At 54.4% G+C, this 18,043-nt stretch overlaps 1 protein-coding gene across 2 annotated transcripts in view; it reads left to right on the forward strand.

Moving 5' to 3' along the window:
* The first annotated feature begins 2,197 nt into the window (after positions 1-2,197).
* Positions 2,198-18,043, forward strand: part of CDK18 (cyclin dependent kinase 18) — a 28,136-nt gene continuing 12,290 nt past the window's right edge. The window contains exons 1-2 of one of the 2 annotated variants that reach the window (XM_026864253.1): positions 2,198-2,241; positions 16,008-16,162. In XM_026864253.1, the coding sequence (XP_026720054.1) occupies positions 2,213-2,241; positions 16,008-16,162 (184 nt within the window). In that variant the 5' untranslated portion in view covers positions 2,198-2,212. Of the gene's footprint in view, positions 2,242-10,931; positions 11,012-16,007; positions 16,163-18,043 lie in introns of those variants that run through there. The other variant, XM_026864252.1, reaches the window with a different exon arrangement.

Genomic DNA, 18,043 nt, shown 5'->3' on the forward strand with positions numbered 1-18,043 from the left:
CTCCAACCTCTGCAAAACTCAGCGGTTTCCTTTAAAACAACCCAAATTTCCTCAGCAGGGCACTTCAGAGGGGGACGGGGGGGTTGGATTTGACCATTTTCATGGGGTGCTGGCTGTTGTTTTGGTGACTTTTAATTGAATTGCTGAATTAAAAAGGAGAGGCTGCTGAAGCTGACCATAAACACTGAAACCTCTGAAGAAATAAAAAAAAGTCCCTTTTCTGGGAATCAGAAACATTCCAAACGTTCCGTTTATTTCTGTTACTCCTCTGCTTTGATTTAAACAGTTTATTTTTACTCAATTTAATTATTTGGAAGTGTTAATATGCTGGTCACTCAGGGGTTGTGATTCATGATCCCAGTTGGATTTAGCTGCGCACACACACACACCCCCCACACACACCCCCGATGCTTTTCCCTTGCACCCGCTTCTCCCCAGCACCGCCCACTCTTGAAGCTGCATCTTTTTTTAGTTGCTAAGTCTGACAAGGTTTATGAACGAGAGCGTTAACTCTGCGCTTGTGAACATGCACATGCATAGAAATTCGTCGGCGTTGTTTCTTTTTTTTCCTGTGTTCCATCATGGAATATCACCTGGAGCTTGGTTTTATGCCTTCTAGCATGACTTGAATTATTTGGTGGAAAGCCTCTTAGAGTGGCAGCTTATGCCCTGAGCGCTGGAGCAAATGCTGCTGATCTGTGGATACCCAAAGATGCAGCCAGGGACCTCCAGGGATATTCAATAGCACTTTGTTGTGGCTTCTTTTATTTTGGACTTTAAAAATACGGTTTGAAGAGTATAATAGCAGTTGAAGGGATCTCTTTTTCACCCAGAAAATGCGTCCTCCTCTTGCATCTGCCCACGTTAGTAGGTTAAGTTCCACTTTCTGCCTTATTTCACCGGATGCTCAAACGGTGTAAATCAGCGCTGCTCCGCTGAGGTCAGGGAACACGCAGCAGCACAAGACACGGCGGTTTTGTCACCAGCCAAGGTTGTGCGTGTCACAAATCCTCTCTAGTTCTGTAGTAGCATCTCCTCTGTAACACGTGCTTGTGTCATCTCTGCTGTCACCCTGATAACACCGGGAACTAGAAACCCCCACTCATTTCTGCAGTGCCAGCATCGCCAGTGACCTGGCAGAGCTTCCGAAATTCAGGATCCTAGTCCCGACCCAGTAGAGCCGGGCAGCAGCGATCTGTGATAAACACCAGACCGAAGGAAACGGTGCTGCAGGAGTGGTTTGGCGGTAGGATCCGGGGCCAGATCTCCTCGACACTTTTCCTGGCTGTGCCATCGACTTGCTATTTGACCTTGGGTGAGTCCCATCCTCTCTCTGTGCTTCTGTTTTTCCCGTCTTGGAGGGGGGACAGTAGCCAAATTCACAGCTAGGCTGGGGTACAGCTGGTATTAGTGAAATGCTTGGCTATCCTTGAGCAGTGATCACAGAAGGGCGAGGGACTGTTCCTGTGGTACTGTAGGCATAATAACCTCTCTGGCATCTGTTCTGCCTGCCTCAAATTGGAGCGGTGATTTAAGGGCAAGGGAGAAGCAGTAAGGAAAATCTGCGTTCAAGCCTAAAGCACGTATTGCTCCTTCTGCTGCAGATATTCCTGAGGGTTGGTCAGCTTGTAATTATTAACTAATTACTGCACAGTAATCAGGGTGCCGCAGGATACAGGAAGTATAGGCAGTCGGGAACAAGCCGTATCTCACAAATCCCAGCCTTTTCTTATCTGTCCTTTGTGTTTTACCCATCGTGGTGGTATCTGACTTAGCAGCCCTGCCCCAGCGGGCTCTGGGACGGGACATAACAAGTCAGCCTGTGGCTGGGTACTCCGGTGCTCTGTTTGCTTTTCGTGTTTGCGTTTAGGGGACTGAAGGCCAGTGTTAGTCCAGAACAGGGCAGAGCTCCATCCGGGGCTGTTGGCTGCCAGGAGAACCTCTCTTGCAGCTCTGCCAACGTCCCCTGTGCTGCTTGGAGCACATCTAGGGGCGAGCCTCTGCCGCCCTCGCCATCTGCCTCCACAATCAAGGCATTGAGGTTGTGCGTTTCCTGAGCGTGGCACTGGCTGGAGGAGGTGAATTAGCAACCCTGGAGGCTGAAAGCTTCTGTTTATCCCAGGAGCAGGGTTCGACACAGCCAGAGGAGCTGCTCTGCCAGCCGTGCCACCCCGGTGTGCCGCGGGCTGAGGGACCTCCTGCGTGGGACCTGATGGAGTCGGTCCCCGTGGCCTGTTCGGGGTGGGTGTGCTGAGCAGAGGTGACTGTTGTTGGGGGTCTGTGGGACCCGGGGGACAGCACAGAGGCCATGTCACCCCTTACAGCGGCCTCAGACAGGGCGAAGAACAGCACCTCAGTCCATCAGCTGGCGTGTTTTCTTTTTCAAGGAAAAGCTAGAGTCTGAAATGCTGCCCAGTGCAGCGGAAACCTCTGCAGGGCCAAGTCTCACTGTAGGCTTGTGTGGTCGAGTCAAGAAACCTCTAAGGGATGCCTGAGACTGCCCTGGTCAAAGGAGCCGAGAGGTTTGTTTTTCCGCCGGTTTGTTTTTTGATTCAAGGCAGAAAACATCTCTGACGTGGGTCTGAGGTGGGGGAGGATGGGCTGTCGGGGCCATCACAAATCATCGTCGGCGTCGAGAGCTGCTGCTGTGCCTGTAGCCGAAGGGAGATGGGGACATGGGGACCTGAAGCTGCAGGACCAGGCGCCCCAGAGCCATTTCAGCTCTTTGGAAGGGTCCCAGAAAGGCTGGGGATGGTCTGGCTGCACCCGGGCAGCTTTCCGAGGACCTGGGGTTTAGGCAGGAATTTGCAAACACCATTTGCAATGTAAATTGGTGTGTGGGGGACAGAGAATCGACATCACCTGCCTGGGAGTCTGAGGGGGAGGCAGAACTAGTGGGTTTAATGCTCTTTTTAGTCATACCCAGGGGTTGTTCTGTGTCCCGTCCAAAAGACAAAAATGCAAAGAGCGCCTCTGTGTCCCCAAACTGCTCTCTCCATGAAATGAACCATCACAACACTCCAGCACCCACCTCCCAGTGCCACCTTGGCATCCCTCCCTTGCACCCTGATCCTCCTGCTTTCGCAGGACCTCTCAGAGCCCCTGGAAAGAGCAGCAGCAGCGAGGAAGCTTCCCCATCCCTCCTGTTGCTGCCCTGTCCCTGGAGAGCCGTGGCTGGGAGGCGCCGAGGCGCACATCCTGCTGCTGAATTCCTCTCGGACCCCGGCTGCAGCTGTGCAGCGATGGGATACGGGTATTTCCTCCGTGCGGGAGGTGCAGAGAAAAAGTTCGATTGAGTCATTTTCATACCGGGAAAACACGACACGGTATCTGAGGGAGAAGGCGTGTTTTTATAAATTACCGTTAGCAGCATGTGTTCTATTTAAGTACTTAATCCCTTTCAATCCCTTCTTATTAACGATTAATTGTGCAACTAATTGCACTATGATAGCAGCATTGCTCGTCGCCCTGTGTACGAGCAACCCCACCAGTATTAAACCAGATAAGAATTTGGTGTGGTGGTGAGAAGGGGGGGGGGGGGGGTCTGCTGTGTGAACGCAGGCCAAATCTCTCATCTCTTTGGGTCTCAGGATTATAATCCTTTCTTATCTCGAGCATTTCCTATGAAGCATGCAGCTTATCAGCTTGCGAGGCAGGAGGGGAGTCGAATTGAAGACAACCAAGTGAGCTTTGAACAGCCCTGCTTGATGTAGTCCCTTTTCATCTCGCTTTCTGAGCTTTGTCTCCTTGACTCTCGTGGCCCGTTACTGAAAACCACATGGAAATATGCCTGTGTTTTGGTTTGGGGGCGGGGGCTATATTTGAAATTATTTCCAGGCGTGTTTCTGATGTCGTACCAAAGGGCAGTGGACTGCAGGCCGTGGTCAGCGCGCGTGGCAGCCCAGCACCTATCTCCTCCTAACAGCGTCCAAGGGCTGGTGAGTCCAACCGTGTGTTTCCCGTGCTCGCCCTCGCCCTCTTTCACTCATGTTTATCTCACGCTGGGCTCTGTTATCTCCCCCGGCTTCCAAGGCTTCTGCAGAAACCCATTGAGCTTGTCAAGGACAGCAGAGATGGGGGGGGGACTCATGCAGCGAGGGTTGAGGTAGTTTGTAAAGTGCAGGGGGGAGGTGGGTTGGGAGTGCGGGCAGAAGTGGAGAAATGAACTTAAAAAAAAGAAAAAAAGAGATAAACTCTTTATTTTAACACCCACCAAATATACTTGCTCTGTCTGCCATTCCCATGACTGACATTGCAACTTTCAGGACACGGAGCAGCGAGCTGGGGCTTGGCTTGGCGAAACAGATGTTATTTACAGTTTAACAAGGAACAAGGTTTATCTAAACAGTGTGTGCTTGCCGAGTTCCCAGATATGCATGAAAAGTTGCCCTCCATAGGGAAGTGAGGTTTGCAGGCACTGAGGCGTGCTTAATCTGTTTATACATGTTTCATCTAGGATATCTCCATTTGGTATCCAGACGTGTCCGTGTTTGGTTTAACGTGAAAATGTTGTAGTCGTGGTGGTGCTTAGCTGTGGCCGGGTGGGGATATTAGGGGGGTGGGTGTCTCCAGGCAGGCTGGTGGAGGATGCCCTGCAAGCATGTGCTGCTCGCTCAGGAATAATTGTCCTGGAAGGCAGCATCTCAGTGGGTTTGGGATCCTGGAGAGCTTGTACCATCACAGGGCCTGGGCTGGGCTCTTGTAACATCCCTGTGTTTATGAAAAATGGTGCTGCTGGTGCAAAATACCCGAGAAAGAGCTTCTTGAGCAGAGGAGGTGCAGCACAGACACAGCAGGACAGGCTGATCTCCAAGCAGATCCCTGTGCCGGGCTGCCCAGGGGAGGGAGGTACACCCCAGGGTGTCGGGATGAGGAGCGAAGGGCGGGGAGTGTCTCTGCATCTCAGACCGGCCTCCTGTCTTTCTGCTCTCCCACCTCTTTCTAAGGAAGCTGGTGGAGGAGGCAAGACAGTTACTGAGAAGGTTTTTTGCCATATGGGCACACGTCCAAGCTGGTTGGCAACCCCCGGATCTCAGGAGCTGCCATACATCTGGGGGAGTCCCTCATTCAATGCTGGTTGTGCTAGTCAAAGCTGAAGGACTGTCTGAGGATCCGCTTCATTTGCTTGCGCTGGTGGTTCCCTGAGACATTTGCTACTGCGAAAATCTCTTTTGGTGTTTGTTTCTGCGTTATTCCTTCCCTGCATGTGGCCCAGACAGTGTCTGGTTTTTAGTGTGTTGCCCAAGCTCTGGCTCTTTGCAAGATGGAAATGCTTCACGTGCAGAAATAAGGAGTGTAGTGTTACTGGTGGCGGTGCTGGCGCTGGGATCTGAGGAGCCAGAGGAGGAACGGCAGAGGGACTTGGGTCCCTTCAGATTATGGAGAAGAACTTGGACACTGAAATGGGGAAGAGAGAGCACAGGGGATGGGAGAGCAGGTGGAATCTGTCTGCACAGGAGCAGCTTGAAGAGTTTGCGGCAGCAGGGCACAAGTCGTGCAAAGCGCAGTCGGCTTTCAGGGTGGTGCATGTGCACAGGCCAGGGAGAACCATCCCTGCAGCGAGGGAGAACGATTCCTGCAGCGAGGGAGAACGATTCCTGCAGCGAGGGAGAACCATCCCTGCAGCGAGGGAGAACGATTCCTGCAGCGAGGGAGAACCATAGAACCATCCCTGGGGGCTCTTTGTGCTGGTGCAAGGCTGCCTCAAAGCATCTCAGCAGCAACATGGAGCTCTTGCCAAGCTCGCTGCCTCAGAAGAGTGCTCTTATCACCCCGGGATCACTGGCAGCCACCTCTTGACTCGGGAGGTTTTTTTTTTTTTTAAGTCTTCTGCCTTCCTCCAGCCCTGACAGCAGCTTAGTGGAGCAGAAGTCGCTGATCACCAGCTGGAGTGAGGACTGGAGCAATCCCCTCTCTCATCCAGAGGGATCACACGGATGCCCACCTGCACATCGCAGCCCTGGCTGGGGCTCTGAGCACGGGTAATCGCGATAAGGAAGAGTCTGGCTAAAAGCTATTGCGGCGTTACCCTTCCCGGGGATGCCAAAAGTAATTACAGTTTGTGCTGTGCTTTGAAATCCTCTGATTCCTCAAGCGTTGGCTCGTCATGCTCCCTACCTGTGTGGCTGCAATCCCCTCACATCTGAGGGAGAAATACGTACACACACGTGCGCAAAGCCCTCCAAGGATGGGTGCACAACTGGTTTAAGATTAAATACCAGATTAGTGCAATCCCTGGCAGGGAAGTAGACTTGCAGTGTTTGCTCGCTACCTTACCACCATGTGACTATACCAGAGCTTTAAATAAAACAGATTTAAAACCCTGCTGCGAAGAGTTTTATGTGCCTAATGCCAAACAGTGGTACCGCTGCTCCGGAGCACAGTCCTGGGGAGAAACCCAGCCCGTAGCTGGTACTGTGAACTCTGCTGGAGTGGGGAGAAGTAGGTCAGGAACACCGTCCCCTTTCATTCATGGCTTTTCCTGTTGCTGCAAGAAAGATCTGTCCAAGGGCGGTGGGGGGCTTGGTTTACTTGCAGTGTCAGCTCCGAGGAGCTGCTGGATCTGAGCTGGGAGCTTGCAGGGGGAGGAAGGAGCGTTAATCCCGCATGAAGCTGTCTGTGCAGTCTCTCCAGCTCCTCCTCCCAGTGCCAGGGCCCCGTGGCATAAAGATCCAGGTATCTGCGGATTGTAGAGCACAACTGGGAGAGGCCTCAGCCCTTTCGTAAGTGTGGGTTTAGCAGGGTAGAGCAAGGCAAGCTGGACTCTGTGCATTTCTAGTCCTCCTCGGCAAAGAGCCGAGCTCTTAATTTGCTTTGAGTGCTTGTGGTGGTGCTGCTTCTTATAAATGTTGTGCTTCTGTTTATATTAAAACCGTTTTCTATTTTTCTGGGAGATTCGGTCCTGTCGAGATCCTTTGATACCTGAGTCCCTCTGGTAAGACCTTGCATGAGGATCTGGCTTTTAATTCTTCTCTTCGCCCCTTCGTTGCGTGCTGGTTGCCGTCTCCCTCATTTTCATTGCAACCAGAGGTGGCTGCATTTCACAAATTCCACACGACTATCAGGTGTACGGTGTGTAATTCCTGTTTCTTTAAATACCCTCCCTGGGAATGCTCTCAGAAAGGGGACCCGGGCCGTGGGACCGTGTGATCCCTCTGCTCAGCTGTCCCTGCGGAGCTGAGGCAGCGTGATGCCCGCCCAGCTGTGATCACAGCCCTGGGCAGCAGGTCAAGGCTGACTCCTGGGTCTGCCTTGCACATCACAGCTGAAGAAATGAGTGACTCGCAGTCCTCATTTCACACTAATACCTTCCCTGCAGCCTTCTTCTCACGTGTCAGAAAGAGGGGCCTTGGGTGGAAGATGAAATTATGGGTCATGGGAGGAAAATTCCAGCATTTTCTGTTAAAAGAGAAAGGGAGACAACCTCTCAACCTCTCCTGGCTCCTCCTGACCACTGCAAGGAACGTGAATCCTGGCTTTCTGTCAGCTCTTGTCTGCATGGCAATCACAGGCGAGCTTGCAGCTCTGGGAGCATTGTGTGGGCTGGAGAAAGAACGAAAGCTCTAATTAAACAAAAAAAAAAAAAAAAGGAAAAGGAGGAAAGAAAATAGCAATTAAGAAGGCAGCAGACTCTACATACCCCATGCCGTGTGGGCGTGTGGATGACAGCCTCGCACAGCTCCACGGGGTGTGCTGGGGACATGGCTGGGGGAGAGGCTCGGGGGGGTTTGGTCTCTCCTGCACCAGGGATCTTCTCCCGTAACGTGGATCCTCCTTCCATCTAGCAGTAAAGGGAGGGCAGGTGCTGACAGCCTCAGCCACAGGTTAAACACCCCTGCGAGAGAAAATAAGTGGCTTTGTGTTGCTGGGAATGACTTTCTTTGGCAGCTGGAAGCTGGCACCCTCTTCGCTGTCTCTCCCAGCCACCTGGGAACGCCGGCTGCCAGCTGCGGGGATGACAGTGCCGGGTTTGTCTTTCTGGTGTGTCTTTCATTCAGCGGGACCTGTGAGCGCTTTCTTGGGTGTGCTTGAGCCTCTGTCACTTCGGGGGCGTGACGTGCCAGCCAGGTAACGGGGAGGTGATGCTGGGAGAGGGCAGCACAGGACACGGGGGTGAAGAGCAGACGGGCTTCCCCGCGAGGTCCCTGCCGTGTGGCAGGAAGAAAGAGCCAGCCTGCCTCGGATGCAGCTTGGATTGTGTTAGTTAATTGTCAGTCAGTAATCGTTTGAGTGTCATAAAAGGCAAGGACCGGGCTGGCTTTTGCTGGTAATGTTCCTCTTTGGTAATTGCGTGTGTTGATATTGCGGTAGCTACTCACTGCTCTAGGAGCTTGGTATCACATGCTGCTTGTGCCTGCTGTGTAATAAAAGGGGGAACGGAGGAAGTGAGTCACAGAAAAGGGAGGAGAACGGCTAAATATCATGCAGCCGAGGAGCAGCCCCTCCAGGAGCACACCTGAGCTGTCAAGGGCTGCAGCCCCGACAATCCCAGCACAGCTCTGCTCCCAGGAGTCATGTTAGGTCTCTGGGCTGTGATCTGGCAGCGCTGGATGAGCGAGACCTCTACAGCTCCCTGAAAGGAAGCTGCAGAGAGCCGGGGTTGAGCCTCTTTAGCCTAGTAGAACGACAGGACGAGAGAGAATGGCCTCTAGTTGCGCCAGGGAAAGTTTAGAGTAGATGTCAGGCAGTATTTCTTTACAGAATGAGTTGTTGGGCGTTGGAATGGGCTGCCCAGGGAGGTGGTGGAGTCCCCATCCCTGGATGGGTTTAAGAGTAGGGTCGATTTAGAGCTTAAGGATCTGCTGTAGGTGGGAACTGTCAGTGCTGGGTGAACGGTTGGACTAGATGATCTCCGAGGTCCTTTCCAACCTAGGTGATTCTGCAATTCTGCGACAACGCTGCCGTCACGGTGAACGCTGCCGGTGGGACACGCGCCCTCAACTCCCGAGAGACCTGAAATTCAGTCTCGATAACTTTAGGTAGCTGCCGTAGCAAAATTGGGTAGCCGAGGGAGTGGCTGTCTCCGAGCCAAACGCGGTTGTGTTGGGCTCCTGGGGGAAAAGCCGTGTGTGCTTTTGCTGAGACTCATGCCCCACCGCCTGCCCCTCTGGTGCAGAGAGCGGTGATGGATGGGTGGGAGCAGGGGATCTGCTGATCTACAGCAGCTGCGAGTCCCGACCGCTCATCCCCTGAAGATGCTGAACGTACCATAGAAACACTGACACCGTCACCTTCAGGTGCCGTTCTGCACAGCAGACAATGTGGGCACTGAGCTCCCACCCATGACTGGGATGTCTGTGGTGGACAAACTGGCTATTAGGGGTCTATTGTTGTTCCAGCTGAACACAGGACACTTTTCTCAGGTTAGGATCGGCTGAGGAATAAGTGCCTAGTGTTTTGAGGCTGCTGGAATAATGACCATCATTTTAATGCTTTCCTCAGAGCTGCCCTGATCTCACCAAGAGCCAGGAAGGGAAGAGCCAAGTGAGAACTGCTGACTGCACCGCACAGGGCTGTGGACACAGAGAAAGGCAAAACATACAAAGGCAGAACAAACCTCCTTTGTGTGCTCTTGTTACTGGGCTCATTGTCAGGACTGGGACGACCGAGAGTGGAAATGCACATCCAGCAAAATGCCTTTCCTTCCCACTCTCACCTGTGCATCAAGTGCAGGTTGTGAGGTCTCCAGAGGCTGGGCTTGCAGGAAGTTTTCCGTAGCATTCACCCTTCCCAGGCTGTCTTCATGTCCGTTGGAGTCTCAGAGATCTGTATGTGCTCCACGTGGCTCGTGCTTTGCCTGCATCGTCGTTTCTTACCAGCAGTTTGCCACGGCCATAACTGCAGTGTTGAAATGAGGGACAGAACCCTGCTGCGCCGGGCGCTGTACACCCCACAAACCAGGCGTCTGCCTTCGAGGGTCTCACAACCGGGGAAAATGCAAACAAACAGTCTTGATATATAGCTGAGGAAACCAAGGTACGCCAAGAGGGTCAGAGCCGGAGTGGAAGCCAGACTTGCACGTTTGCTACGGGATCATTTTTCCTCCCAGGCCTCCTCTGGACTGCAGACGTGAGCAGGGAGGACAGTGACCTCCTGGCTGCCATGCTCACATGCCTGGTGTGCTGCATATGTTGTAAGCACGGAAGCCAGTAGTACAGAGGAAAGAAAATTGCAGCGTGAGGATAGATCGACTCTCTGGGGACCCAAAGTTCCCTTTTCAGTCACGGCCTCGCTCCCTGGGATGATGGTCTTGCTGTTGCTACAGGGCTCCAGTAGATTAATAGGAATTGATTGTGCTCCCTTCCCCGCAGGACCTTGACTGCCAGGCAGGGGCTTTGCTCCCCGTGCAGGAGGGAAATGTTGGACCCCCTGAGTGGGAGGCAGATGTGGAGGGAGGAGAGCTGGCCTTGCTCTCTTCCCCTCATCCCTCACCTTTTGGGGAGAGTCATTGTGCAAGCGGCTCTGTGCGATGGGCAGGGTCTGCTCGGCAGAATGTGCTCCTGGCTCTCAGGGCCCTGCCAGTCCTCGCTGCAGCCCAGAGCAGCCTCTGTCCAGCTGAACTAATCGACCCGGGCGCTCGGACGGGGTTTTGCAGCATCTGTCATGGGGAGGGAGCGACTGGGAGCTTGTTACCCCGGGGAGGGTTTCATGCCAACAGCTGAGCAGCCCCAGAGACATTCATTTGGTGGTTGGGGGCTGGTATCCTTCCCTGCCCCTCCGACCTTGCCGCAGTAGGATTCCCAGCTGCTGCAGAAAATGCAGCATCGCCCCTGGTGTATGTCAGAGTCATCCCCAGCACGCTGCGATTTCCCTCTGACTCCCCAGCACAGCCCCAGACCTCTCCCGTCCCGCTCCGTACACCGCCCGGGGACCCAGCTCTGGCCCTGCCAAGGAAATTCGGAGCAGGGGAGGAATTCAGCTTGTGCTGAGCTCCTGTTTGCACAGGAATGTGCGCCGTGGAGGGGCCAAAATCTCTCCCATCGCCTGCACGCTGCGGTCTTGGCAGCTCACGGTACTTTTCTCTCCTGGAGCTGGGGAGGGAGCACATCAGCTGGCCAGAAGAGACCTGCTGCTGGCCAGTGGCGAGGGCTGCTCGGCACATGGGCCACGCCGGGGAGCTTTGCTGGGTCTGACTTTTGTCTCCACGCCTTGCGATGTGAGGAGGGGCACGTATCCAACCGGTGCCTCGATTCGTTGTTTGTTTAGCCCCGTAGCCACATGCAGCGTTGCACGATAGCCGTGTTTGCAGAGCAAATAAGGCTCTATGAGCAGAATTCCCCATTTCTCTGATACTTGCAGGAGTGAATCAATGCTACCTAATAGCTAGAAGCATGAGCCGTAACTGCTGAATAGGACTGTTCATTTTGCCTTGTAAACACAACTGTTAATCTCTCTGGGGATTTAAAAAAAAAAAAAAGCTTTAAAAAAAAAGCATGCTATTCCCTCCAAGCCTTCCACCCTTTCAGCTGGAAAATAGGGGCAGGAGTCTGTTAAAATGGTAAGAAAAAAATAAATAAATAAAAATGGAGCCACTTATCATTTGTGAAAAGCAATAAAGCGGTTATTGCTTGAAAGCCTTGCCGCCAAGCCCCTACGATATGCTGAAGGAGAAAGGGGACAGTTTTCATACTGATGGCTTATCTGTGCCTAAAATACCTGTCTCTTGAATTCCGCAGCAGAGAGCCGGCAGGTTTCGCTGTACAAACGCAAGAGAGATTCGTGCGGGGAGTCACAGCCCAAATGCCTATGGGAATTGTTCGCTGAAAAATCGCCCGGTTGTTGCTAGTGCAGGCTTTGAACGCAGCGTTTAAAGAATCGTTAACATCTCGTCCTGGGCGTGTGATGAGCTTTCCTGATGGGATTCAGCTTTGGGCTCTTTGAAGTGTTTTAGCCAAGTATTTACTCTCTGACTATATTACAGCGAACGCAGATCATTCACCCTTCTGGCTTTAATCCCTGGCTAAATTCCAACCCGAGTGATTTCATTTTTGCCTGTTGATGCAAAAATTCTTTATTGCCGTTTTAGACTGCGTCTTCCCGTCGTGTTCTGCCCTGCAACGTCATGTTACCACACGGTCATCAGCCGGCTCCTTCCATCCCATCCCAGAGCTGACTGCGGTTCAGGGGTTGCTGTAATTCCCCTCAGGATCCTTCAGGCTGTAAAACAAGTGATGTCATTGCTTTTGCTTAGAGAGTGGCACTTTCTCTCAGAAAGTCAATAAATGCCTCCACTTCCTTTAGTGCACTGAGCGGTGGAAAACAACAGGCAGTCGCTAGTAATTCTCCCTGTGAAATCCACACCCGGGGGAGAGGGCTGGGCTGCCCTGTTGAGCTGTGCAGGGGTTGCCTTCCCTCAGAAGAAATGCAGGCGGAGGGTGGACGAAGCCCCTCGCACCCCGGGGGAGGGTGTGTGGGGAGGGGAACCCACCACGGCCCTGCCCCCTGTGGGGTGCTGCAGGTCGTGGGGTGCTGCGCTTGCAGGAGGGGAGCAAATTCCAGCTGGAAGGCACCTTGGATCCGAATGGCCCCTCAGGGTGGGACAAAATCCTCTCCAGGAGGAGCAGAGGGCTGAGGACAAGAACAGTCCCGTAAATTCCAGCTGACAAAACACTTTAATGTGAACTCCATCACCAGATGCCAAGCAGGTCCAGGTCTAGCTGGAAAAAAACCAGCCACAATTGCGCAAAGCCATAAAGATAACGAGCACAGGGCAGGCTTGTGCATAGCAGGAGAGGTAGCTAGCGATGTCGGTGCTATTTTTACCCCCACCCCACTTCCTCTCCGAGGAGGTTTATATTTAGCAGCCCGGAGCTGCTGGCACTCCAGTTGGTGGCAAGGAGGGGATGGATTTGGACTGCGATTTGCAGAGCACAGATTTTTTCTGTCGGTGCGAAGCTGTTTGTCTGCTAAACCGTTTGCACGGTTTTGAGGAGGGTGAGTGGACAGGGAGAGAGGCGGAAGGAGAGACCCCTTCCCCTCATCCGCTTCCTCATTCACCTGAGGGTGAAGCATCTTTTATGTTCCTGGTCCTGGAGTGAGGGGCCCTTCTGGAGGTGATGGATTGGCTTGCTGGGGGATTGTCAGAGCAGGAATTGCTCAGCAGCTCACGCTCAGCACCTTCCCGTGACCTTGGGGACCTGCTGTCCTGACCATCCCGTGCCACTCCTTGCCAGGGTGGCACTTTGTCCCCAGCGTAGCAGGGTGACTGTCCTTTGGTCATGGCAGGTGGGGTGGTGGGTTGAGCAGCTCTGCAGCAGCCCCCAGCCCTCCATCCCAGTCCCTCCCAGTCCCACGTGGGGTGCCCTTTCTGAAAGGGAAGGAAAGGGGATCATGCCCAGAGTTGGGATCTGTTCTCCTTGATCCTGCAAGTGTGTTATCCACCATGTGGATACGCTTCTTTTCCACTGTCAGGGGTGCACAGCGCTGCTAAATCTCCCTTGAAACAAGTCTTCCTCTCCAAGGTGGGATTTGAGCACCCTGGGGGACTGGCAAGGGGCAATCTCATGCCGCTTTTTCTTTCTTCCCTGACAGTTTCTGGTGAAGGCAACCTGGTACCTTCAGGTGGGTTTGGAGTCAGGTAATTGCAGCGCTTGGTGCTGCGAGCGTGTCCTTGCACTCGCTGTGTTACGGACCTGTGCAGGGGTGGCTCAGGATGCTGCCGGAGGGCTGTTCAGCAGTGTAACCTTCACCAGAGATTCGTGGAAACCTGCTTATGCCCTCCTTTGAAAGAATAATCACTGGGGCTTATCTGAACATTGATGAGGAAAGAGTCTTTTGTTGAGCCTCTGCTGTACCTGCTGGGAGCATCACGGATTTCCCCTGAGCTCCTGTTTGGGAGTAAACCAGTGCCAAGCACAGGAGCCTCTGTAGCTTTTCCTAGTGCCCCTTCAGCAGTGTCAGCACGCACAGCTGGAGCAAAGCACTGCGGGGCGGTTCAGCTCCTCGGGTACCTGCAACGCTGGCGGCATTTCCACACGCCAGCAGTGCCTCGGTTCAAACTTGCTGAGCTTGCAAGGTAAGGAGCCAGGTCAGAGCCATGGGCTGGGAAAATGGTCTCCAAAGTAAGTACTGAGCTTTGCCTTCCCTTCAGAAGGAACAGCACTGCTTGGAGACTTTATTCTTGGCTATGAAGGAAGCACCAGCATGGAGACTTTGTTAATGCAGCATTCACTGGTGCCAGCATCTTTGTTGTCAAAGCATGTTTCTGTAGTGCTGAGAAAACATTCAAATGTCTGAAGCCTGAAGTGGATGTGTCTAGCATCCCCCTGCCTCGCTTTGCAACTCAAAGCAGCCTCCAGCCTCCCCTCCCACCCCCAGCCGGATACCCCAGCCCCGATTCCAGGAGCACTAGCATCGCTGGCCAAGCCCTCGGCTTCAGGGTTTTGCAGCATGGAAGGTGGGAGCTTGAGTGGGGATGGCTGAGGGGTGCGAGTCCCCAGCATTCAGGTGAATCCCAGGGATTTTCAGGGGACTGCACCCACAGCAGGGTGCCATGCCTCACAGCAGAGCCTGGCAGACACCCAAACGAAGTGTTTATATTGCTGACGGATAATCTTTTAAGCTTTCAGATGCAGGCATGTCAACCCAAGTGTTCCCGTTGCCCTGGCGACGCGATGCATTAGCTCCCGGATGCTGTGTCTGTTCGCATCAGTCTGGAATGTGATCACCGTTTGTTTGTGCTGATAAGCCCCGGAGGGGGCTGGGAGGGAGTGGGGAGAGCCAGGGAGGAAGGCTGCGGCAGGGACACCCAGGGCTAGGGGGGCCGACCTGCTCCAGGGGTGCAGGAGAAGTCGCGTCGCTGTGTCGGTGAGGGAATGAGCTGCTCTGTGGAGCTCTGGATGCCTGTTTGGTACCAAGGGATGATTTTCCCCTTCACATCCCTCCTTGGGCTGGCGGATGAGAGTAGCGTTAAAGCAGCCCCGTGTTGTTAATGGAAAATCCCCCTCCAGACAGGTTAGAGGGCTGAGACGACAAAGGCTGGTGGAGGAGCAGCCCTACGCTCATCAGATTGGGAAGGGGAGAGGGACAGACCCAAACCTCCGTGGGCTCAGGACTGGGATGGGCAGAGCTCTGGCTGGTTCTGGGTGAGCTGCCGGTGCCTGCACACCCAGGGGGCATCGGCTGTTTGCTAGGTCTGTGCTCGGCAGGAAGAATTACACCCGAGTGCAGCGAGGCTGGTGCTAAAGGCCAAGCCGTGCCCAGACAGCTCTTGCACCCTGGTCCCATGTGCGCTGCTGAGCTGCGAGAGCCAAAGTAGGCCAGGCAAAGCGGCGTGTGGCTCCGAGACACCCAGAGCGAGCTCCCTCAGCCCGCCCGTGTGGCTGCTCAGACTCAGCACGCTTCGCCGTGTGCCCCTTGAGGGTTTCCTTCCTTTAAGGGTTTTACTGCTTTAATCAGATTCCCGGCTAAGGCGATTCTAATGCCTGTACAGGATGCTTCAAGAGCATCACCCCTTGCTGTGGTTCTCAGGGATCCCCCCGGCTGCTACTGGCCCCACTCAGCATTTTGCTGCGGGCTCAGGTAGTCTTTCTTGTGAGGGCAAAGCAGAGACCAGATTGCCAGGAGAGAAGGTTCCTCCTCATCCAGGGAGGAAGGTGCTATTGAATCTTTTCCATCACTGTTTACTTTCTTCATTTTCTTCTCTTTCTCCCCTGCTTTTCCCTGTTCCTGGAGTTTCCAAGGATGCTGCAAGGTACAACCTGTCTTGGTACTGGTGACTGAGTGTGCAGAGCCCTGCCCTGGGCTCATCTCTGATAACTCGCTCAGAAAATGCCCCCTGCACCTCTTGGCCACAGTCAGCTCTTAAAGACTCGGGGAACCGGGTTCCCCTGGTGACCACGGGCTCCTCTTTTGCTCTGACAGCAGCGGTGCCTCGGGGAGGAGGATGTCCCCAGGAACCCTGCTGGGGAAACTCAGGTCAGGGTGCTGCAGCCCCAAAGAGCTGGGGGGGGCTGGAGGGGGCCGTCCCCTGCATCACCCAGCTCTCTCAGCCTCTCTCTTTCCCACAGGGCTCTGCCATCCCTCACAGCAGAAGGTAAAATGAACAAGATGAAAAACTTCAAGCGGAGGTTTTCACTCTCGGTTCCTCGGACAGAGACCATCGAGGAGTCGCTGACGGAGTTCACGGAGCAGTTCAACCAGCTCAACAACCGCAGGAATGAAGGTAAGGAGCCCCCGGGCCCCCGCCGCCGTGCTGGGGCTGGTCAGGAGTATCTGGGGTCAGCGCTGCCACCAGGCATCTCCGCTCCAGCCCCCCCGGCCTTTCTCTGGGTGTGTTGATGAGTGGAAAGTTACTGCCCCTTTGTCTGTGTTGCTTCCCCCATCTATCCAACAGGATTAATAACACCTTGTCATTAAATCTGCTCTGAAGAGAGATTTATACTTGCATAAGGAAAGCCTTAGAGGAGGGAAACGTATTTGCACCAAACGGAAAGGAATGACACATCCGTGGTTAAGGTGGAGTGGGGAATTGTGGGATCTCCTCCTGCCCCAAAGCGACAGTGGTGTTTGACCCTCCCCAGGGCTGCAGACTGAAGCCAAAGGGGCAGCTCGCTCTGCTCCGGGGGGCATCTGGGGCTCGCTGAGCCACCCCCCTCCCGCTGGACCCGCTGCCTTCTCCTGGGGCAGAGTTTGGAAGGTCCCAGGGAGCCGGGGAGGTTTAGGGTTAACGCCTCCATGAGCAGAACAGGGCACATCCCTTCTGCAAACAGAGCAGCTGCCTCCCGGCAGGCTGGGGCAGGCTCTGCTGCCTCCGCTGTGGGCATATCCAGGGAGAGGCGACGCTCGAGGCGTAACCCGGGAGCAGCTCCCGGCCCTGCAGGGACAAGCAGGCAGAGCCGCTGTCAGGCAGGCGTTTGGAAACCTCGTAAAGTCAGACCTGATCCATCCAGGGGTAAATTCGCTGCTCCGGGTGCAAAGGCTGACCCGCTCCCGGCGATCACATCACGCCTTCGCTGCTGCCTCCTCCCAAAACAGCTCGCTTTGCCACAGGCCAGCCCTTTCGTGTGTTGGTGCCCTCAGCTCCACTCAGGTCATGTTCGAGCTCTTTTTCCCCTCACCCTGCAGCCACAATTGCTAGAAACTTTTTTTATTTTTTTGCTGCAAGCAGGGGCTGAGGCCATGATGTAATTGCCTGGCACTCACATCTGCCTCAGCGGGGAGGAACCACCTCTTTGCCAGCTAACCTGCTTGAAAGAAGAGATGCAGTAACCTAATTTAGAGCTGGCTTTCCTCACTCCTGCAGCTCCTGAGGCTCTTCTTTACCCCCCTCCCCAGCCACCCAGTCTCCCCTGAACAGCATCCCCTCACCGCCTCCTTCCCTGCTCCTACTCACACACACCCCCCCTCACACCCTAGCAACCAGTGAGGGCTATAATTAGACTTGAGCCCTTAATTAGATGTGCAGAAGCTGTGGGGATAAAATGGTGCAAGGCTCAGGGCGCTGACAGCTGCTCCTGATGTTGCCTTCCGTGAGGGACCTCTGCTCTGGGATGTCTGAGCCTGGGCTTGTTATCTCCGCCGTGCAAACCGAGGCTTTGTCGGGGAGGCGATTTCCCTGTTCTTCTGCTTTAATGAAGCCTCCGTCACGGTTCTTCCTTTGCCCTTGAATGGCAAACCAGCGCAAGCAGCATCTGCCTACCACCCCCCTCACCCCCCCCTGCCCAGCTTTTAGTCTTGATCTTGCGGTAGCCAGGAGAGAATAAGAGCAAAGTCAGAGCAGACTGAGCCTGGGGCCAGGACAGACGGTGTTCCGACCCGGTGGGTGAGGCTGGACCAGTACTGGACTGTGCCGTGGTATGATTAGGAGATCCTCCTGCCCGGACCTGGGGACGCATCAGGGGCTCGGGGTCTGCCAGCATCACCCTGGGGGGTACAGCTCCTCGTGGGCTGCTGCGGGACGCCCCAGTGCCAGCCCCCACCAGCCCGTACGTCCTGGATGTGGCACGTCCTGGCCCCCTGCCCCAGCTTCCCCCCTCCCTGGTCTTGTCCCCGAGGCCTCTCCCATGCCGGACAGGGAAAACGCGCTGTCCCCGCCGTACCCCCC

The sequence above is a fragment of the Athene cunicularia genome, assembly GCF_003259725.1.
Source record: "Athene cunicularia isolate RWA chromosome 26 unlocalized genomic scaffold, athCun1 chr26_part1, whole genome shotgun sequence".
Classification (NCBI taxonomy): domain Eukaryota; kingdom Metazoa; phylum Chordata; class Aves; order Strigiformes; family Strigidae; genus Athene; species Athene cunicularia.